This window comes from Rutilus rutilus (genome assembly GCF_951802725.1).
Source record: "Rutilus rutilus genome assembly, chromosome: 12".
In the NCBI taxonomy this organism is placed as follows: Eukaryota; Metazoa; Chordata; class Actinopteri; order Cypriniformes; family Leuciscidae; genus Rutilus; species Rutilus rutilus.
The window spans coordinates 24,723,546-24,747,450 of NC_140217.1; the positions used below are offsets into that span (position 1 = coordinate 24,723,546).

The window sequence follows — 23,905 nt, forward strand, 5'->3', positions numbered from 1 at the left end:
GGCCATAGCATTTACTGTAAAATAAAAAAATAAAATCAGAGTGCACAGCTAAAATCATGGCTGGCTAAAGCAATATTACTATAGCTTCTAATGCAATGTTGCATGTTAAGAAAAGTGGTAACCAGAACACATTTAGAAACTGTGACTATCATACCCATATATTTAATCTCATTCTCATTCTATGAAGCATACACCAACAATTCTAATAATAGTAAATTTTTACAAGGGCAGATCTCACAAATCTTGGGATGCTGGTAGTGGTGCATATGGACTTCACACATTTTCATTTTTTCTTCAAGACAGAGAAAAAATGAAAAAAGAGGAAAGAAATAGAGCACATGGTGAATCCCTGCAGACAGGGAGTTTTTTATTTGGTTGTCATTTCTGCTGCTATACATAGTACTCAGCTGAGACCGAGAGGCACCGCATTATACCACAGACAAGAGCCTATTGCCCTTTTGCTTAGACTGTTAGAGCTTATATATATTCTTTACAAATTATCAAAAAGAAAGAAAAACAAAACAGCCTTAATAATGAGAAAAATGTAACCTAGTTCCAAAAAAAAGTCAAACATTTATATTGGGATCTATCTGCTTGTTGTATGCTTGATTATGACTATTACAATGCAAATTATTCCGTTTATGTACACGTGTATTATACAGAAGCTTACATATAATGTAAATCAAGCATATTCACACATACACATCATGCACTGATTCACACACACACACACACACACACACACACACACAGCTGTAAGAAGGGTGATGTCAGCAAACTCAAGAGTCGTTTAAGCTTATTTTAATTTACATTTTACATCAAAAATAAATGAGCACTTTTTACATTATCACACAGGGTGCATATGACAACAAAAAAGAATAAGCCTGCTCTTATTCATATTACTTTTACTGCCAAGTCACTATGATGCAGTCGACAGATCTGAGAACTTGTGTCTCATTCCACCTCTGCCACATGGGCCACCTCCACTTCCATGGTCTGGATGATCTCTGGTGCATCTTCCACCTTGACTGAAGCTTGCTGTGCCAGGACGTAGTTCACCACCTGCATTATACTTTGATCGGACAACGTGGCCACGGCGCCGTCGCTCACAGCCTGCACGGCCTCCACGGTTTCTTCGGTGATGAGCACGGTCTCTATCTCCTCTGTGGCGGGGGGCTGTGGAGGCTGGAGTTCAGGGGGCAGCTCAGAGCTGAGGATGCTGACGGCGTGCTCCACCTGCGTGCCCTGGTTGTGGAACTGCAGAGTGTCCTTCTCCAGCATGATCTTGCCGGGCAACTGATCTCCGTGGAACTTGGTTATGTGCTTCCGCAGCGTTCTGGCGTCTATGTGGGCCTCCTGGCACAACGGGCAAACGTAAGGGCGCTCGCCCGTGTGAGTGCGAACATGGCGCTTCAGCGAACGAGCATCGGCCCATGCAACGCCACAGGTCAGACACTCAAAGGGCTTCACTCCTGAAGAAAAAAAAAGACCAGCATGACATCTGTTATACTCAGCTATTTATATGCATTGCAAGTGGCTGACACCTAAATCAAAATGTCAGTTGCCTGTAAAACTGCCAAATACAAGCATGAAAATGTGTAGGATGTCTATTAGGCTGTACATATCAACAAGAATGACATGCAGCACCACCTACAGCCACATTGCAGATGTGCAGGTTAGAGAAATCTTTTCAAAGCAAATATTGGCCCGGGCCTATACCATGATGGTAGTTGAACAAACTCAGGGTTACAGGATTCGTTTCAAGTTGACAAAACCAAACCAGTTCAGTCAGGATTTGTTGGAGTTCCTGGTGTGCACATGAAAATGTGACATCAGTAGCGAACAGCCAATCACATGCCTTGAAACAGAAACTGCGATTTAATTCTCACGAGAGAGTCAGCAAGATTTTCTCTCATCTGCCAAAGATTACGAGATTGAAGAATATGAAGTTCATAAATGCATTTACACAACAAGAAAATGTCTTGCTATATCAGTGCAAGTGAAAGTGGTAAAGTTAGTTTATATAGTTGCTGATAATTAATTATAACTTATTAATATTACATATTATCGGTATATGTTCATACATGTTTAATAATAACTGTTCAACTAAAATTACTTGTGTAATGGATTAGGGGTGTAATAATTATATAAATAACATATAATTCATATAAAATAATTATAATGAATAATAATCGCTAAAAGCCAGACAATTTTGTATTTAAAAATCTTTGATTATGTAGCGACCTTTAATTTGGTCTGGGGAGAAACTGGGGGAGTGACTTTATTTCGTCAGAGGTGTGTCACTTTGCTCACAGTTGATTGGTCCCGTTTAGGTTTGAGATCTCTAACCCAGAACCTAACCCGCCCCGGAACAGGTTAGCCGTGGAGCACAAGATTTTTGTTTTTTTATTTATCAAAAATTGTCAGACAAGTTTAAACGGCATTCGATTTTTTCCGCGGAACGCAAGTTAGTATGGCGATGAACACCGCTAAAAGCTGAGCCACTTTCATGGTGCCTAAAACCTAGGCACAAGCTAAATTGAAACATACCTGCCTATCACCTAAACCGGCTTCATGGTATAGGCTCCTGGTTTCACGGATTATGCCTTAGGACATTTTAGTAGCTTTTATAAACGTGCCTTAGAAGAAAACATTACTGGTGTGTGCATCTTGAGATAAAACAATGGCACTGATTTTAAGATATGTCAGCACAAGTTGATTTAAGTTAAAACATGCAGTTTAGTCTGTCTGGGACTATATCTTAAACCTCATCTGTGAAATTGGGGGAAAAAGTATTAAATTGGTTTTTTTGTTGACAAAAATACATTTTTGTTTTTAAAGCAGAATCCTTTTTTTATCTACCTCAAGTAGCTATGCATGCACACACACAAATATAAACGTATGCATGTGTGTGTGACTGTGTGTAACATATTAGTATTAGTACTAATAGTAGAGAAATTAAATGGTATATTTGTGGGGAACTAAGAAAAACAACGAAGCGTTGTGCCGCGTAGCTTATATGCAGTAAAAACGCCCCTTCCCGCACCCAAAACAAGGCGTCTGTGGATGAGATTCTGAAACAAGGACTGGTGAGATGTTGTCCTGCTCCGCTTCACAAACGATAAGTGGAAGGAGAATTTTAGAATGACACGACAGTCATTTATGACACTTCATTCAACAACAACAACAGCACGTTCCTCCCGTCATACGTCATTACGCCATCTCTACGTCATTGCACATGCGCAGTACTTTCCCGTTTCAGTTGCAATCAGATTAGAAAAGGTTTAAACCACCCCTTACAATCCAAATTCAATTTGAATCGGATTTGGGCAATTCATTCCGATTGACATGGTTACATGTGACTATTTTATTCCGACTGTGCTAATAATCTGATCACAATGATCCATGTAAACGCAGCTGTTGATAAAGTCATACTGTTGCCAGAGTTATTGTGGTGAAACTACATTTTCCTTTTTACATTTTGGGTTTTGGGTGAAACAGTTCCTGAATCTGCATATAAATGATTTATTATCATTCTACATGCGTTTATGTATGATTCTCCACTAACCCTGGTGATTATTCATGTGGCGGCGGTACTCTCTGAGCTGTGTGAACTTCCTCCCACAGTGTTCACACTCTCTCTCCAAGTTCTGCTTCACTCTGCCCTTCTTTCCATGAGTGGCTTTCTTGACATGCCGTCTGAACAGGGCCTTCTCAAAGAACTCCTTCCCACACACATTACACCTGCCAAAAGGTCAAAACACACAATATAGTTCACCATCGAGGTCAAATATCATATAATAGAGGAATATAATTTTTTTTCGTTTTCTTCAATAAGCACAAACACACAAAAAAAATACACTTTGTTTTTCACCCTCACCTGAAGGGCTCTGCAACAGTGTGCGATTTGACGTGCGAGTACCAGTCTTTCTTCCAGCTGTAACATTTCCCACAGACCTGACACTGGAAGGGCTTTAGGCCTAAGTGCTTATTCATGTGCTGCTGCAGGTCTTTCGCTTCAAAGAAACTCTTATCACAGCTATAATAAAGGAACAAAAGGTGTCAAACCATTATGTGGGAAGATACGTGAATAAAAGTTTAATCGGGGGGTTCACAGAAAGCAGTCGTGTGCATGCATCGAGGGATAAGGCACTCACTGAGTACAGTGGAATGAGCGGACATCAGGTTTGGGTTGATGTTTCTTGAGGTGTTTGCTCAGTCCGGATGCACGGTGAAAAGATGCTCCACAGGTTGTGCATAAGTACTTTGATTCACCTGTCAAACAAACTGCTATTATGAACTGCTCATTTAGCACTATCATAATGTTAATGACAACATTAATACTAAAAGCGTAAATATTGGCTTAGACAACAATTCGACTCAATTGTTACCTTTTACTAATCATTTAAAATTTGGGTCAAAATTAGGTCTAATTCAAGTACAGTAGTCAAAATTAGAAGTGGATCAAAACCTTTCATCAGAGTTATACATGAATTTTGAACAACACCCGTTCTTGTCTTAGGACAACTTTGATAAAAAATGTTGATACACTTCAAATGTTGACTATTGAATCCACTAGTTCGATTCATACTTTCAAAACCATGCTGACCAATAATTGGAGCAAATTAAAGTGTTTATGCTGGAATCTAGATTGTTAGACTTTTATAAAAAATATTGAAAAAAATATATTTTAATATAAGAAAACATTTTACAAAAATATTTTATGGAATATATACCTAATAGACCTTAAACCACCCTTTCACAATCTCTGACAAATGACAGCCCAAAAGTCACACATATCCAATGGAGAGTAGTACAGGATGTGTGGTGTTCAGATCATATGTGTAAGCAGAATTTTTCGGATGCGATTTGAGCTTCGGATGTGATATCTGAACTTGTGTGGCAAGACCATATGTTACCGCCAGACTGGATGTGATGTATTTCAATCGAAACTATGACATTAGTCCAAATTACCAATTTTTTAAACACTATTTCTGTAAAACAGGCAGTTATCAATAATTACATCAGAAAATTATTTTATAATTCAAATGCTTTCATTTTTTTTAATCATAACTAATCTAATATTTATAATATAATATAATCTAAAATGTAATACTAATCACATAATACCAATTTAAATGCCTGCATATTTAAGTATTCGTCTTAGTCTGGCACAAGCAAAATGTGTGTGTACCTGTGTGAATGCTTGTATGCTCCTCTAGGCTTCTTTTGGTGACAAAAGACTTATCACAGACAGTACACTGAAATCTCTTGAGGGAGTCGTGCAGCGCCCGGTGCATCTTCAGGCTGTGCTTGGTGGCAAAGCTTTTCCCGCAAACCTTGCAGGTGTGCGGCCTCACCCCTGTATGGTTCAGCATGTGAATGCGCAGGGAGTACAGCTTGGGCAGAGTCTTGCCACAGATGTCGCACACAAACTCCCGTTTGGTGCGGTACCTCGCCTGATCTTCGGGCCCCTGAGAATCTTCTGTGGCCATGGCCCGTGTCATGCTGGCTCTCTGGGTCTTCTGATGCTTGTGACGGGCCAAATGTGCACGGAGTGAGGCTGCGTACTGGAATTCCTTATTACAAATCTGTGAGGACAAAAGAAAGGTCAGGAAAAATAACCAAAATGCATAAAGATCAGGCAAGAAGTACTTTTTATTTAGCCCAAGGATACATACACTGCACTTGAAGCTGCGAGCCTTCTCGTGTTTCAGAGCGTGCATGATGAGGGCGTAGCGCCTCTGGAACACCATGCCACACTCATTACACGCATGTTCACCTTCCACAACTTCTCCTGGGTCTCCCTGCAGTGCGCCCTCCTCCTCCATTGTCTCTAGCTGGTCGACAACAGGCTCCAGTTCCTCTGCTAAAGGTGCTACGGCATCAGGAACAGCCTCTATGTTTGACTCTGAAATCTCATCAGGATTGTTCTTCACAGACTGAACCGGTCGACCTCTCCTGGCAAGTCTCTGAGGTGTCTGGGGACACAGTAAGATTCTATGAAGACAATCAGGCAGATTTTTTTGTGTGTATCCAATCGTTGGCTCATTGAACAATAAAAGCATATTGGCTGTCAATGACAAATAATAGTGTCTATGATTTTTTTTCAAATCTAGTTTAATGCATGTGCCAACATTTTGGCTGCACTCTTGCATTTTAATTGCTGATTTTATGTGATTTAGAAAAATCTTTATACCATTTTTAAGTAAGGTTTAAATTTGTGGTGTAAATATAATGTGGTGTAAAAAGTACTAACATTTTACTTGTATGAACATTTTAGAACATTATGATATCAAGAACCAAATACATGCTTCACAAAAGGGTGCATCAAGGCCACATAGTAGGCACACTTTTGAGCCACAACATGACAGATGGGCCACCCTGCGGGTCTTGTGGACCTTACAAATGTGCCAAGTCCAAAAGGGCATCATCTGGGACAAGGCCATCGTCACATTTACAGATGAATCACATGAATGGGAGTGCCTACCTTTGCAGGGGGTGAGCTGCTTCTCTCTTCCTCCTCGGTCTCAAGTCCCATATGAAGACGAATGTACCCTCCTTCTTTCACGGATCGTTTTCTGAGGTATCTCTTGTTGGGATCTTTGCATTCCTCTTCTTTTCTTTCTTCATCTGCACCGGATCCATCCTCAACCCCCTCCATCTCCGTGGGCTCCTCCTCTGAAGGAAGAGGTGGTGGTGGTTCCGGCTGCTTCACTTTAGGGGGTCTTCCTGGCCTCCTCCTGACCGGTGCAGGGGCTGGCTGTGGTGGTGCTGCTGCCGGTTCAGGTTGGCGTGTGGGCTCAGAAGCTTGGGGCTCATCCTGCACAGCAGGTGGCGCTGCCGCAGCTAAATGCACAATCTCAGAAGCGTCCATTTTGCCAGGATCCACACTAATGAGATAGGCTCCCGTTTGAATACACTCTGCTACAGGAGTGTCACCAACCAGTGGCTCTTCTACAGACCAACAAGCCTGTACTACAGCCAGGGACTCACCTGAACCCGCTTGCCCGGAGTGAGTGACCAAAGTCATGGTCTCACCCTCCTCTGCCTGGCCACTGTGAGCCACCATGGCGAGAGACTCAGCTGAGCCAGCCTGTCCACTATGAGTAACTACAGTCATTGTTTCGCCATCGATGGTCGCACCAGCAAGCAAGGCCAGCGATTCAGCCGTCCCGATTTCACTTGCGATTACAGCCAGAGACTGTCCTGCTTCAGGTGTGTCATCACTCTGCATAGTTACCACATAAGTTTCGGAAGTGGTGGGTGTGATTGGCTGAGGGGGCGCAGGCGGGCTGGCCACCACAGTGTGGATGTCTCCTCTCTGATAGACCATCAGCTTCTGTTCTTCTACTTTCTTATGCACAGATTCACAGATCTGAAGCACTTCAGCCATCAGTAAGTGCCGTGCCAGTGTGGCTACCTCTGCCATCACACAAAAGTTAAAGGTCAGATCGGAGGTGTAGGCAAAATCCAGTAAGGGCAGAAAACTGGCCTTGCTGAAGCCTGGTAGGTAAAACAACACAAAAGAAACAATTACGATTTGAATACATATAATATGCATATAAATAACACATCAACAAATTAAAGATACACTATGTAACTTTTTTTTTTGTTTAAAATTTCAAAATTTAAATAATGAGTCAATACACCATCAATCCTCCTTCCAAAGCATATTTTTGTCTTACCCTGATTCACTATGGTAAGCCTATAAAGTGTTTTATATTTTACCAACTCGGGATGGTTTTGTGGAAAATTGCATACATGCGTCACCCGCCCGTGTGTGTCTCGTCATATCCGTAAATAGAGAAAAGTTGTATGTAATAGAGCTTTTTCGAAGATGGTGAGAAGTGAGGGATTTGAAATGTTGTAAAAGCGATGCGGAGATGGCGTTTTTATTCCTCGACAGGTGAGTAAGGTATTCATTAAACAGATAAATTGCCATTCGTAGCTCTCGAACAGTGCTCATATTCATCCTCAAAGTCACACTTTGCACAAGCACAAAACAATGTTCTTCCGCAAAAATGCATGCAGTTTTGTTTTTTAACCACTAGAGGGTCAAAAGTTCCATTGTGTACTGTAGACCTACCCTTAACTGGTTAATGTTCTCACACAAATTACAAACTAGCTAGGAAGCTGCCTATCTAGGCAACATTTTAGACATTAGTGGTTGACTGATATAGATTTATTGATGGCCGATGACAATATCTTAGAGAGCAAGGTGGGTGATGGATGATAAAGCCGATATATATATCATACTATTTAATGTAAGGATAGTATATTACACATGCTGCAATGAAATGCATTTAATTTTACATAATATTTTCTAAATTTAGAAAAAAATAATTTGAAGATCTATCTATACGGAAAAAAACTTGAACTTGATAAAAAAAAACTGTACAATAAACAGATTTTTACTTTAGACAGCAACTTCTTAATTCTATAATCATCATAACAGCATTTTTCACAAATAAAGAAATGGTTAAAAATAATGAATAAATAAAAAGGAGGTAGTATTTCATCTGGATTCAACAGAGGATTTAACAGCTGGATTTGCTATAATCTGTGAGTCTTATGGAATGAAAAAAAATTTGGTATTAAAATAACTTATTTAAATGATATGAATGCATATGACTGTATTTGTTTAACAGTTCAGTCAAATAATTTATTTGTTATGACCGTAAACTAGACAGGTTAAGACATGGGAGCTCCTGAATGCATTGCAATTTGCTCAGTAATAAGTTTATGCCAAGATGGAGCTAAAAAAAAATATATATATATATATTTTAGAAATTACTAAAAAGTATAAGTATTTGATAAACTAAAATCATATAAATAATAAAAAGCGTTCAAATGAACAGTAGTACACCGTCTCACCCAATATTTGTATGTGCAATATATTTATATTAAAAAAATATTAAAAGAAAAGTGCTAAAGGAGTTACTGCTCATAAATAGTATTTCAGATCAGTCCCTTTTTGAGGTCACATTTTGGTTTGGATGCTGTCTATGGAGACAGGACTGTGACACAGCCGACAGCCCACTAGGGTTTGGGAACAGAGATTATATTTAAATACTTCTTCAACATAATTCCTCAATAAATTGTTCATGTTTCATCATTTCAATCAAAAGCATCCTGCATTCTTCTCACCAGAGAGGTCGACGACAGCTTCATGACTGGTCACAGCACCCTTTTCCACAAAGAGCTCGTAGAAATAATCACTGCAGGAGGCCAGTACAGCTTTATGTGCCCGATGCTCCTCGCCCTCAATGATCAGGGTGATATCACAAAACTCATTTCTCTGTCGCTGCTGGTTCAACCTGTCCAGCATGGTCTGCCCATGCTTTGGTAAGAACTGCTTGACAACTCCCTTACTGTCCACCTATAACCATGAATGAAATAATATATCCATCAACTTATCTACAAAATATTAAATATATTTATAATTAATATACAATATAAATATACAATAGTTGTATTAATATAAGTTTTAAATTGAAAAATAAAATAATAATATATTTATTTATATAATTGACAGTGATTTCTATGTTCTGTCTTTTGATATAAATAAACTATTGCACATGGAATATTTTCAATTAAATTCTAAATTTCAGGGGGTAAATTTTGTATTCAGTGACACAAATGGCATTCTGTACTTACAAACACCAGTTCGTGTTTATCAACTGAACCGGTCTGTTCCTCATCCAAATCATCATTTGCCTCATCATCCTCTTCCTCGCTGGCACAGGCAGAGGTCTTTCGTCTAACTTGTCGGACAGCTTGTTTTGTGGCATCTTCAGCATTGCCTCTCCCCTTCTCCTGTTTGCTTTGGCAGTGACTGCACTCTTTGATGCAATCCTTCACTTGCTTCAGTACACCTGTGTTAAGAAGACTAGGTTTAGGCTACATATAATAAAAGACTAAAAAACAATAAATTACAGCTATTTTTGCCATGGGATTAATAAAGCATCTGTCTATCTCACTGTCTTATTAATATCTAAATATACGGGGATTCTTAAAGTTGGCATGAAACGGAAGTTGCAATCTAATTTTCTTTCCTATTATGGTACACATCTAAGTGAAACTGCTGCTTGAACAAGAAAATATGTACAAATGTATAAAACCTTATTTACAACAACAATATAAAAAAGTGACTAAAGTAAAATTAAGAAGAGACGGAAAAAAACAAGAAAATATATAGGGTGGGAGTTGATTTTGTTTATTGGGAACTGTTTGGATTGTTGGATCACTGTGGTTTAGCCTACTATTGCTGTGATGTCATGCGAGTGACAGTTTGTCCCGCCCTCGCGCCAGTAAACACGCCATCAAAGAAGAGACGTCATCGCAAGTGGGAGAAGTTAATTAATAATGATTACGTGAATTACGTGACACATGAATAAATAAATAAAAATAAAAAACATGTGCATGAATTAATCCATTATAATAAATACTGCAATATAAAAAATATAAATAAATAAAAATAATTATCAATTTTGATTTCATGGTGCTCTATCTCAGAAACTGCCATATAAATATGACAATAATAAGAACAAGAGTGAATAAGAATAAGAATAAGAGTGTTCTTATTATTGTCATTCAAGTTCGTTCCTGCAATCTACCTGCACCTAACCAGGCTGTGCATGGACCTTGGGTTGAATTGGAAAATATATATAGCCTATATATATATATATATATATATATATATATATATATATATATATATATTCACACTACCCACTGCATCCAGTGTATCTTCCTCTCTTGTCACCTGTTGTGAGATACTACTGACAAGAAACATTTCAGCGATACCAGCTGTCACACCGCATCACAGAGCTGGAAAGCTTTGCCGTCATTAAAGTTGTGATTAGTGTGTACCTCTCCACCAGTATTTCTGGGAGATGATCTCCCATGTCTGCTGCTGGTTGAGGTGTTCCCCTCCGGACGTGATGTGCGCCTCCGTGATGAGTTCCTTCCGCCTCTCGGCCTGCAGCACCACTTCCAGCTCCGTGAATTCATCCAGACCTTTCTGCCGCCTCTGGTAATAAAGAATCCCATTGCGCACTATGTAACAAGCAGCTGCTTTTCGGATCTTTCTCTTGGTGTTGCCGTGCGTGCCCGGTGCGTAAGGCTCCCGTTCATCGGTCAAGTAGCGCTGGATAGCTAAATAACTCTCCTCGCTCGACATAACCCCGATTAATGACGCTCACTCAACAAAAACAAGACACATCAGCCTACGAGAGGTATTCTCGAGCGTAGAATTCAATAATGTATTTTTTCAGCCCGTTTCCACTTCCATATATAACACAGAAGAGTATCGGCTGTGATATTTCTTAAATATTTTCCAAGGGGGAACGTCAGTTCTTGACCGTGTGGGGTGGACTTGCCTGAACAGACAAAATGGCTGCTGCACAACCGGATGTTGCGTTTGTAATGGCGGAAGCAGCACCCGAGCACTTCACGTGTAGGACAGTCACGAAACCGGCAGATGGCGCTGTTCACCAGAAAATCATTTCACCAAACATTCTGCGTTTTACATACGAATGTCACAAGTAGACATTTATTGTGTCGTACTAAATTGTTAGCACTCTAAACATAGTGCATTAGAAATATTTGGAGGAAATACATGATATACTTTAAGAAACACTATAATTTGGATTTAATCATGAACAATATCGTACCAGTTATTCAGTGTGAGCTGACCTACATAATTTCTTGACTAACCAAATGAGGAATCAATTTATATTCACTAACATTTGTTGTTTTCTTTATCTCTGTCATTTAAGCCCCTTATGCAGACGGCACAACTACTGAAGATAAACTTAAAAGTGTAGAAGGTAAATGCTATTTATCAAAGGTAGGCTACAAATATGTTATTTGTACTAGGAGTAAAATGTAGTAGTGGACGGTTGGCTATTTGCATTTTGATGTAAATACACACTGGCTAAATTTGAATCTTACTGGTCTGTAATTATCTTACAGGTGGTTGCATTTATTTAATTAAAGAGTGAAGCTTTAAACACCCCCTGACATTCATTATGGGGTGTCTTGTCTTCTCTCTCTCTCTCTCTCTCTCTATCTCTCTCTCTCTCTCTCTCTCTCTCTCTCTCTCTCTCTCTGCTGGAACATCATCTGACAGAGATAAATGAAAAGCCAGCACCTCTGTAGAGCGTTGCTAGGCAACCAAAATTACTCATCACATACTCTTCTGTGAAGGCTTGGGTTGTTCACAGCATCAGTTTGTCCACACAGCCGAGTCCATTCTTATCATTGATACATTCCTTCCATTGAGAAGACCCATTTAGTCCCCTGCACACTTCTGACCTGCCGTACTGATTAAGTCACTCTTCATAATGGCTAAAGACAAGTACACGTACTGTACGCGCATACTCACAATCACAGATGGAAAGCTGTTTGCCAGTAATCATGTATAAGTGTCAATTTTAGAAAATAATGAAAATAACAGTACTATGAATTCAAAGGACATCGTGCTGCCTGTTGTCACTTAATAATTTTTCATCTTTAAATTCTTTTAATCTGTGGACTAACGTTACATGACAATAAAGGGTGATAGCGTAGGCTATCATTTAAACTGAGGACAAAGAGGGCTACTTGCCAAAGGTTCAGATGTTCTAAATCATTTTCTAGGTTGTTTTAATGCTTTGGCAATACAAAATGTATTGATTTGTCATGCCAATAAAGCTATATATATATATATAGAGAGAGAGAGAGAGAGAGAGAGAGAGAGAGAGAGAGAGAGAGAGAGAGAGAGAGAGAGAGAGAGAGAGAGAGAGAGAGATGAGCTCAGCTCTTCCCTCTTGTTTTCCTGTTGTCTGCAGAAGGGGGGCGCTGTTACAGCGCATGGTAAGATGTCGGTCCTTGTTGAGTCTTTAAAGGGATAGTTTACCCAAAAATGGTAAAAAATTCTGTAATTAATTACTCACCCTCGAGTCGTTCCAAACCTTCGGAGAGCTTTCTGACTCTCCGTTGACAACTACGCAACTTTAAGTTAATAAAGAGATCGTACAACTAATCCATATGAATCTCACAGTCAGCAATTGCTCTTACGTATTTGCAATAACTACGTATCTATCTATCCACCAAGAAAACCCTGCATAGAAATATCCTAGTAGCTACTTAGCAAACACTTTAGCAACCATCCATAGCACCATAACAACTGGTACAAGCAACTGCCTAACGGTTTCTCTTTCAAACTGTTCGATCTAGTTTGAAAAGATAATTTCCCACCATTCATGCAAACAATGAATAGTAATAGTAAACATAGTATGCATAGTTGTAATATTGTACAAGCATTGATAGTGGGTAACGTTAGTTGGCCTACATTTACTCAAAGTGAGTATTAATACAGTTTGATGTGGTGGTTGAATGCTCAGCTAAAAAACAATTCATATTCGACTGATGTAGGCCTATCTAAGTCAAGGTGTGTTATAATTTAAAATGACTCTCATTTTATTCTCTCTCTCTCTTTCGCAATTACATTTATTTTTATAGTGCATTTTGTGCTTTGCGAAACATTACATGGGCACTGCAAAATGTGACAAGACTAATCTTTCACCACCAGCCTCTTATTAAAGATGCATGTTCTCATTTTTTATTACCGTTATAATACCAAAATAATAGGGTTAAATTCAGATTTTATGGACCTTGAAAGGTCATTCCAGTAATATACAGGTCTATGAAACAGACCAGCCTCGTTGCTCTGGATTTATAATACCGCTGCACTGATATAAACAGTCAAACCTGAAGTGCAAATACAGAGCAGAGATAAGCCTGAAGAAAAAGAACAGAACTGACTCTAAAACATGAGAGAGGGGAGGTAAAGAAAGGAAGAGAGCAGAAATGGCTCATTTGTGTCAGCACCTGTCAGTGTGACGGCACCTGGAAGTCAATGCACAATGTCACATGTCCCCATATGGATTCAGGAATTCATTATTTACTCATATTCTGAGATTTGTGTATAAATAAATATTTAAATGTGTGGAAAACACACACACACACAAGGCCAAATCACAATAGTTAGGTGTAGTGGAAAATCCTCTGTGTTCTCTTAAAGAACAGAGGCTTCTTTGTCACTCTAGCCCCAAATTAACAATAATTAGCAATAATTGAGAGCTGGGAACATTTTTTGTCTGTCTTTCTCACACCCAGTTGTGGTTTGGAATGGAAAGTGATTCTGATGGTAAAAAAAAAAAAAAAAAAAAAAAGACAAAAAAAGAAGTGTAAAACTTAAAATAAATAAATAATTTTTTTAAATGCTTTCTCCTATCCCATCTTAATATGCAGAGAACAAGCATGCAGGGGAAGTACTTGGAGAAACCTGTATGTAATTGCTTTAGGTGGCCACAGCTTTTTTTATTTGTTTGTCAAGTGAGGTGGCTTGCAATAAATACCGGGTATGTGACTAACACTTCCTTTCACTGGAATGAACTGGTTTTCTGAGATCAGACTAAGTCTTTTATGTTTCCTCTGCTTTAACACAGTGTCAGCTAGCCAATACAGGCATAAGAGGCCAGAGAAGAGCAGCATTAAACACAAAGACTGCACTGACAGGGATGAATCAATGGATTTAGAAATGGGAAGAAATATATACTTTATATATGTTTCTGGAGTTGCAGTTTCATTGTAATAATGAAATATGCCTGGATGAAGGACAAAGTAGTGGAAGAAGGGAAGTAAAGGAAAACAAAGAAAGGGACCCTTGAGGAAAATGTTGGTTACAAGTTGCTCTTTAAGATTGAATGGAATTAAATCAAATTTAAAGGGATAATTCTGTCATCATTTACTCACCCACGTCTCTCAACCTTTATGACCTTCTTTCTTCTCATGCAATGTTTTTCCATACCATAAAAGTCAATGGGGTCCAATGTTTTTTCAAAATATCTTCTCTTGTTTTCCACTGAAGTAAGAAAGTCATGGTTTGGAATGACATGGGGGTTGATAAAGTTTTAGTTGACAAAGTTGATACTTAAAGGGTTAGTTCACCCAAAAATGACATTTCTGTCATTATTTACTGTCATTAAACCTGTAAGACCTTCGTTCATAATCGCGACACAAATGACGATATTTTTGATGAAATCCGAGAGCTTTCTGACCCCCCTATAGACAGCAACGGGCCCAGAAAAGATATTGTTAAAATAGTCCATATGACTACAGTGGTTCAACCTTATTGTTATGAAGCGACGGGAATACTTTTTGTGCTAACAAAAAAAAAAAAAGACTTTATTCAACAATTTCTTCTCTTTCTTGTCAGTCTCTGACACTGTTCACGTAGTAAACACACTGCAGCGCTTCCGGGTTCTTCGTCAGAACGCCGGCTCGGTATTGGCTGGCTCCTGCGTCAGCATCACACGCATGTCAGAGACTGACACGGAAGAGAAGAAATTGTTGAATAAAGTTGTTATTTTTGTTTTGTTCTTTTGTGCACGAAAAGTATTCTCGACGCTTCATAACAATTATAAGGTTGAACCACTTTAGTCACCATTTTAACAATGTCTTTACTACCTTTCTGGGCCTTTAAAGTGGTAATAACGTTGGTGTCAATGGAGGGACAGAAAGCTCTCGGATTTCATCAAAAATATCTTAATTTGTGTTCCGAAGATGAACGAAGGTCTTACGGGTTTGGGACGACATGAGGGTGAGTAAATAATGACAGAAATGTCATTTATGGGTGAACTAACCCTTTAAGTATCAGCTTTGTCTCCAATATTTCAAAAATGATCTAGAAATAAAAAAGACACCAAAAAAAACTAGGTGACTCATGTACTCATTACTGGTGCATGGTTTTACAGGAGAAAAATCAGAAAAGCAGAATACCTCAGCAAAAATCTCCATTATTTCTCATTGCAGCTAAAGAGATCACATTTGTCACACTTGTTTCTATTACTATGTCTGACTGAGCAGACATAGTTTTCCATCAGGGGTCACCTGTGAAAGAGCGAGTGCTTCTGCCTAGATTTCTCTCTCTGTAATCAGAAAATACTTATAAGACATGTATGTATTCTCGTTAGGCAGACAAGCTGAATGTGGAAGAGGATGACAGTATGGACGGATTATGTGATTCAGGGAGAAAGATAAATGTATGTAGCAGTTTAAAGTTTGCTTGAATATGTGTCTTTGTTTGCTCTTGTGTTCAGAACATTAAAGATATCAGGGGGTCTCTAATGCTGAATACAGTGTGTGGGTACAAGAACATACTGATAACTGAATATCAGTATCGGTTTGCAGACAATATTTGTGCAAAATGCATGTGTACATTCAAACATCACACCCAAAGATCCACCTATACAATAAGTATACACTGCAGTAAAGTAATATTCTGAGTTAAGCTGAAGTGACAGAATTTGTGGCATAATATTGATAATACAAATAATTGTTCTTTTGAAACTGTGAGTTATTTTAGGGTTTATAGCATTGTCATGGCAGGGTTAGTAAGCAGTTTTTACACTAAAATCTTGTAAATGTGCATATTGTTTTCATCCTGTGTCTATACAAAAAAAAAAAAAATTATATATATATATATTGGAACTTTACAAATGGTTCACTTCCATTGAACACAACCACTGTTGCCCAGATTTTTCTTTTTTTTTAAAGAAGAGGAATATGATTTTTTTCTTTTTTTTCTTTTTTTTTTTGCGGTATAGTCAGACTTATGCCACAAATGCTGTAAATGCACTTTAACTTGTACTGAATTAGGAATATTCCTTTAATTCAAGGCACAATAGATGATAATTTGGTTTCTGTTTTCCTGTGGGGAAGTAAGAGGATATGGGGTTTCTGTGAGGTCAAACAGGAAGACAAACTGTTTTAACTGCTTCAGAGGAAGTACAGAACTGGGGTCTTGAATCAACACATATCACCCTGATGTTCACCAGAAGTTCCTGATAATGTGGACCCATCTTATAAAAAGTATACAGCTGTCTGGATATGTCAAATGATCCAAAAGTTGGAATCCTTAAAGCTTCCTCACAATTTTTTACACAGCATTCATGCTGACAGAAAGCTCCACTTGATAGACAGCAACATCATATGTCTCTCTTAAGGCTAACCTGTGTTTAAAAGGTTACATAAGGCTACAAAAGGTCATGTGAAGCGGTTTTGAGCATTAAAGAGAACAGAATGTCCAAGTGCCCTATTCAAACTGTGTCCAGGAGAGGACGACGCATGCTACAAGGTGACTTTCTGTAGCCTACTGCTGGAAAAATCCCAGAGGCACAAGGAGTTTACGAGCCTGTAAGTAACCTTGAAACACCAGCAAGACCTCCCGAAAGCATATTCAACCTATACAAACTAATTAAAAACTAATCATTAACACAAATCATTTTTGAGCTTTGCTTTAAAAGTCAGTTTTATATTGGAATATGAACTGCTCGTGTGTAACCTAAAATTTCCAACAGATACATGGGCTCTATTGTTGGTTGTATGGTCAGGAATATTTCATGTTGCTTTGGGAAACATGGGGAGTTAGTAAGAGAACAGGGATGAGTTTAGTTTAAGACCATGCTGGGAAAATGGAGATGCTGTCTTTCCATGGGCTCATAGCCAAAGCATAGGATTAGTAACACCCTGAAATTCCCCCACACCCCCCGACTCCATTACGCAAGCCAGTCATGCCTTGAGAGTGAAGTTTTAATAAAGTGTTGCAGGATCAAAGTACTGCCACTGTTTCCATTGACTTCACTGGCTCTCACACCTAACACAAGCGTTTTCAAACTGGAGTCTGCAGATCCCTATCCAGAGGAAGAACTGGAATAAGAACTGAGAAATAATGAAGTATAATTTATGTTGTATGTAGGGAGCTTTGCATCATTACTTTGCTCAATGATTGTATTATGAAAATCAGTACACTGATAAAACACTACCGTTCAAAAGTTTGGGGTTATTTTTTTTTTCAATCTTTTATAAATCATTTTATTCAGCAAGGATGCATTAAATCAAACAAAAGTGACATTCATAATGCTACAAAAGATTTATGCTCCAAATAAATGCTGTTATTTCTATTCATCAAAGGACATAGAAAAAATTTATCATGTTTTCTTTAGAAATATTAAACAGCACAACGTTTTTAACGTTTTAATGATTTCTGAACATGTTATGTTATACAATGATAACATAAAAAACATTTATATAATTTTGCTGTCTTTAGATAATATAATGCTTCCTATTTTTCACAGACAGTATAAATAAATAATAAAATAGAATATTGCTAGAATGTTACATTCACGTTGATTAAAAATATATATTATATTATAAAATACATTACCTGACAGCATAAATAAATCAGGACGGTATCACCGTTATTCTTTAGTGACAACACAATGCCTAAAGTGGGGTAATTAGGATTAGTTGGGGGCAGTATTAGTCACAGCATCTCATTTGGTTATGCCATCACAGGCTGTAAAACTGTGATTCATGCACTTCAAACTAGCAGCCATGCAGTCACTACTACACAATGTAGCCCCTAATAATAAGCCCTTTGTCAGATGACTCTCAAATCACACTGAGAGCAAACAGGCGGCACTGGTTCATCTTATAACTAGGGGCCTCTCTGTTTCCCAGAATGCAACAGCAGGCTGCTTCCCGAAGGACCACAATAGACGTGACCCAGTGTTGACATTGCTTGGATAGATGTGATGGTGAATGAAACATTCACAAACCACTCATTTGGAAACAACCTATTGATATGCAAAGCTCTATCAAAGGACCGAAATCAACATACTTTACGCGTTCTGTTCCCTTTAAAACATTGTAAATAGGCTGCAATAAAATTCAAATATGCCGTTCGCAGAAAATAACCTTGCATTCAAGGAGAAAGCAATTCCTGGAGACTCCCAGTGTATCCACGTATTCCTATAGTAATTATGAAAAGAATTGTGGACAGATTTCTCAGAAATGGTTCAGTCACCTGTAGTCCTGCCTACTCTCGTGAACACGCACCTCGAATTACAGAACGTTTCTTAAAGTCAATGAACTTTGTCAAGGTCTCAGCTCACTTATATGATCAAAAATGCAAAAATGAACATTTCTAGTAAAGGAAGAATTATCACAGCGGAAATGACAAGAGCAAAGATCAGAAACATTGATTCTTGTGTCCATTTGAAATTTGACCTTGAAGCGTAGAGGTCACAGTCTGGTGTGTGCATGGCGTTTTCTTGTGTACTCAGCATGTCTCTTGTGTTGTTGTACAGATATGAGCGTAAGGCAATGAAAACTTGATGACAGCTTGGAAATGAGACATTATTAGGGTTTCACCTTTCCTGTACTACTGATGTGTCTTGTGACTGAACACAAAGAACAATGGCGTAAGGAGGTGAGGGAGGAAGGAGGGAGCACAGAAAGGAGGAAAGAGGAGGGAACGAGCAGATTGTGGAGTATGTAAGGTCAGCAGAGTCAGGTTTCCTGGTTGAGCTTAAATCTGCTCTATAACCATTAACACAAGTGACTCAGGCATCCAGCTTTCTCCCACTATTAACCACAGAGGTTACCAAAGAGGTCACAAAGGGCGGGGCCCGGCAGATCTCAATAATGCTATATTTTATTTTATTTTATTTTATTTTTTTATTAGAGAAATATTATCATTGTCCTGGCAGAGGTCATTGTCCAAACTTTGGAGTGGAAGCCCCTTACACTTCAGCGGTCTGTGTGTTTATGCAAGTGTTCACACATTGAAGTGGTTAGGGGTGTAGTATTTTTAAGAGGTAAACTAGACCCTTAGAGTTGAAAGTGGATATATATACTCCTGCAGAAAGAATGGGATGGTGGTATTTACACTGACCTATACCACAGTAGGAGCTTGGAAAGGTCCTGTTTTCTTTTCAGCCATTTAGATCTTCATTTTGTCGTGCTGAACAACAGAGAGGAAAGAGGCAAGATCAACCTGTGCTCAGCTGAGGTTAATACAAACTGTACATGGTTACTGTAAAGGGATAGTTCACATTCTGTCACTGTTTGCTTACCCTCATGATGGCCCAGTAGTTGTGTTTCTTACATCGAACACACAAACAGAATATTTCTATCTACTAGAACTGCCAAAATGTAATGCTAATAACAATTAGCAATAACATGCTAATACTCGTATATAGATGGTGCACAGGGACATAAACACACAATCAGGTTAACACGCATGTACATTACTGATAACAGATAAGAAACAAACAAAATTGTGTCGCTCAGGGACTTCTGGAAATGTCTTTTTACTGTTTTTCACCGTAGATGATATGGTCATGCATAGATTTTACCTACCAACACCACACATATGATGTATTTTACAATAAAATTACATATAATGTGATGTTAAAACATTTACTATTTTTTACTGAATATTGAATATTAACTTACTGTACAGCTACAGTAGCATTTTTACAGTAAAAATTACATCTTTACATGTAAACAGAACAGGGGCTGTGCTCTATTTCTACAAATACAAATACATTTTTAGCATTTGATTTGTTTCAATTATTGGTGAATGTTTTATGAACCAACAATGACTAAATAACTATTGTGTTTTTTTGTTGTTGTTGTCGTTTATTGTTAGTTCACGATACTAATGCACTAATGCTAACAATCCTCTTTTGCAAAATGTTAAATGTTTAAATATTACTGTTATATTTTATTTTATATTATGATATTATTGGTGTTGGTTAATTGGCACAACTACATATCATTTTAGCCATACATTAATTTAAGAAATATTTTGAGACACTAAATGTTTTTTTTTTTTTTTCTTTTTTTTTTTGACCAGAGATATTTAACCAAAAAAATAGCTCCAATCAACCCTTGGCTCCCCTATGTGGTTTCAAGTTTTGTTTGCTTGTTTTGGATGATATTATTGTCACGCTCGCCAGAGTAGTGTCCCGCATCTCCAATCAAGGACTGTATATAAACTCATCCTCAACTCACCCCTATTGTCTTGTCTCGTCTGAGTATGACCCGCATGCTTCACATGCAATCCTTTTCTTCTTCTAAGAGATCGGCAAGGAATGATTATTATTAGAGTTGTTATTCATAGCTTGATGTTACTGTGATCTACTCTCCTTCTTCATCAACAACCTTTGAACGTATTACCTCTGATTGTAACAAAGCGCATTCCTAGCAACTGGCTCCATCGTCTTGTTCATCGCATGACAATGATAAAGTTTATGGCATAATAAAAAGAGGGACAGAGAGTTCCTTTCATTTTCTTTTCTTAATCCATTTTTAAACATGCATTTCAATTTACAGTACACAAAAGCAAATAATCTAAATGTCAACCTCTTCTGGAACATCTTATTGGCTAAATCTGTTTGTCTTAAGAAGTAAACCCTCAGTCTCCTTTTTTTTTTTCAAAGCTTTCATCGGATTTAGCATCTGTTTATTTTCGCCTGCTCTTAAATCTGGCGTCTCATAGAATTTATCCCGTAATTACAGCTGAGCGCAAGTTCCAAAACCCATCACCACTCTAACAAAGTTTTATTCTCGTTCCTGCAAACAACCATAATTACAACATTGCCATTCAAGCAGAATTTGGCTATTGATAATGCATGTGTGTAACCCTGTGTAATTAAAACTCAGAAAGAAGCCGGGAGAAAACAGCAAAGCAGCCTGAATGAAAGTGTGGCCTGACCGGCTGAACCCTCTGCAGTGGTCTGTTCCTGTAGAAGTGCACAGTAAGTCGCAGACAGTGTCGGTTGTCCCCAAAGAGAAGGCTTGACTTGGGTACAGCCATGTCATTTTGTGATGCTTGGCTCCGTGCCTCAAGTCGGCAGCTGCCATAAATAAACAGTGTTGAGAGCCACTGGCTTACACCCAACCACGTCTACAGTAGAGGGGAGTAGAAAGACTGCTGGACGGAATCTGGCTCAGTGACCCTCTCCTTAACCCTGCAAGTGCTCAATCAAAATGGCTGAGAAATGTATATACTGTACATATATATATACACATACATATATGTGTGTGTTTGCTCTATTATGTATCTATTACGATTTTTGAGGTGACTGAAATGCTGGTTAACCCGGGTTTTTTTTCTTTTCTTAACACATTGTGTTTTTTTCTTATGGGTCATGTACATGCATGCAAAGTTTCAACACGCTGATGTGTTTTTTGACATGTACACATAATTACTATTATGCTTGTGATGTTCGTGGGTCAATTTGACCCACATATTTTAATGCTCTATGGCAACTGTACAGACCGATAATAATAACTTGGTTATATTTTGTTATGTTGTTTTTTGCACTAAGCTAAAAGGGAGCTTTTCCTCACTTATTTCAATACTGAAAATATTTTGTCAGACACAGATGGTAAAAATGAGCAATCGTTTCTTTCTTTTTTTTTTTATCTGAAATGCTTCAGTTGTAACCGAAATTATTCAACCCCCATTGCAAATCGGTTTTATTGGCAAAATGTACAGACTGTCAGCTGTTTGCAATGAACAAATCAAACAAAAGTAATTGAAATAGCTCAACACAACAAATGTTTCAAGTGGTTTGCCCAAATTCAACTGAAAATGCAACTTTGAATGACTTCTGTAGTCTCAACATTATTTAACCCCTTCATGGCAAGCATCTTACACCCTTTTGCTGGTATGACCTTCTGCAAATGATAGCCTACATAACCAGACACCAGCTTCTGACAGCATTTCTGAGGAATCTTAGTCCATTCCTCATGAACGGCCTCCAGTTCAGTAATATTCTTGGGTTTGCGTGCTGCAACCGCCTTCTTCACATCCCACCAGAGATTTTCTGGGGTTCAAGTCAGGTGACTGCGGCCACTGTAGAATCTTCCAGGACTTCTTCAACCAAGCCATACAGAATTTTAATACAATTTTGATATTCGTGGGTCAATTTGACCCTTATAGGCAGCTATTCAAAAGCAACTGTACAGACCCAAAATAAAAACATTTCTTGTTGTATATGTCAGGGCTCTTCAAATCTAGTCCTGAAGCACCAGTGTCTGAGTTTAACAACTTTTTTATTTTCAAAGTTTGTGAAAACAAAACTGTTTTACCTGTTAACTGTCATTCCCTCTTTTTGAGCATAGACATCCAAATTACTTTTCCAACTTAAAATTGTTATAAATCTTGAATACTTTGGAGCACAGACTTAAGTTTGGTATAAAGGGGACACTTCACTTTTTTTTTTATATAAAATATGTATTTTACAAAACATGTTCAACTCTAAAAATTCAAGACAATCAAAGCCAGACATTTGAACAAGTTATGTGGCAAATTTTAGGTTGATATCTCAATAAATGAGCTTTCAGTAAGATTTTTTTAGGTGAAGTACCAAACTTTTCCAGACACCATTGGTGACCATATAAGGACTCTTCCATTTCCAAATATGGTTTCCATAATTTTCTAAATATATACGAAGTAGACATTCTATTTAGAAAAAGTTTGGGCAGTAATGTTAATATTTGATATAAATCCCACCTCTAAAACCCACATAAACAAAATAAAATCACAAATGGACAATCTATCGCTATTTATCTATTGCTCTGGCATTTCTTTTGAAAATTAGTCACCAAATATGAAAATTAGAGTCTGAAAGCTTTCAAATGATATATAGTTTGTCAAGATTAGGTTAGACTATTGTTATAAATGTGTAATGGCAAACATTCCACAGGTGTGGGGGAGGGGCAGTCTTAAAAACAGTGGTTAAAACCATTTTTATAAATCATAAATTCAGATATTTATTCTTTGTAATGTGTGAAAAGTATTGATATTAAAAGTTAATTGTTTGTAACTGATTGTGGGCTTTTTTTTTTTTTTTTTTTAAGTGTGATTTTTGGGGAATTGTATTGAATCCAATTAAGGTCAGTTTGACCCACTCCAACTAGATTGTACCCAGAAATCGAAACTGTCTCGGGCATAACCTCAATCCCCAACACGCTTATCCAACATATAATTGTCTCA

At 38.0% G+C, this 23,905-nt stretch overlaps 1 protein-coding gene across 1 annotated transcript; it reads right to left on the bottom strand.

Moving 5' to 3' along the window:
* Positions 1-337: 337 nt before the first annotated feature.
* On the bottom strand, positions 338-11,414 carry zbtb11 (zinc finger and BTB domain containing 11). The gene is made up of 10 exons (XM_084425606.1): positions 10,876-11,414; positions 9,661-9,878; positions 9,151-9,382; positions 6,491-7,506; positions 5,682-5,981; positions 5,195-5,591; positions 4,158-4,275; positions 3,881-4,039; positions 3,569-3,744; positions 338-1,472 (listed from the first exon to the last, which is right to left on the bottom strand). Exons 1-10 carry the CDS (start codon positions 11,183-11,185, stop codon positions 955-957), a joined length of 3,444 nt encoding a protein of 1,147 aa, XP_084281732.1. The 5' UTR covers positions 11,186-11,414; the 3' UTR covers positions 338-954.
* Positions 11,415-23,905: the final 12,491 nt, after the last annotated feature.

What these genes read in the sequence shown, in the direction of transcription:
- zbtb11 (XM_084425606.1), bottom strand. Translation starts at nt 11,185, where the DNA reads ATGTCGAGCGAGGAGAGTTATTTAGCTATCCAGCGCTACTTGACCGAT. An exon ending in CCAGAAATACTGGTGGAGAG is followed by an intron (nt 9,879 to 10,875) that starts GTACACACTAAT and finishes TTCTTAACACAG; the next exon opens with GTGTACTGAAGCAAGTGAAG. An exon ending in CGCTCATTCCACTGTACTCA is followed by an intron (nt 4,040 to 4,157) that starts GTGAGTGCCTTA and finishes CCTTTATTATAG; the next exon opens with CTGTGATAAGAGTTTCTTTG.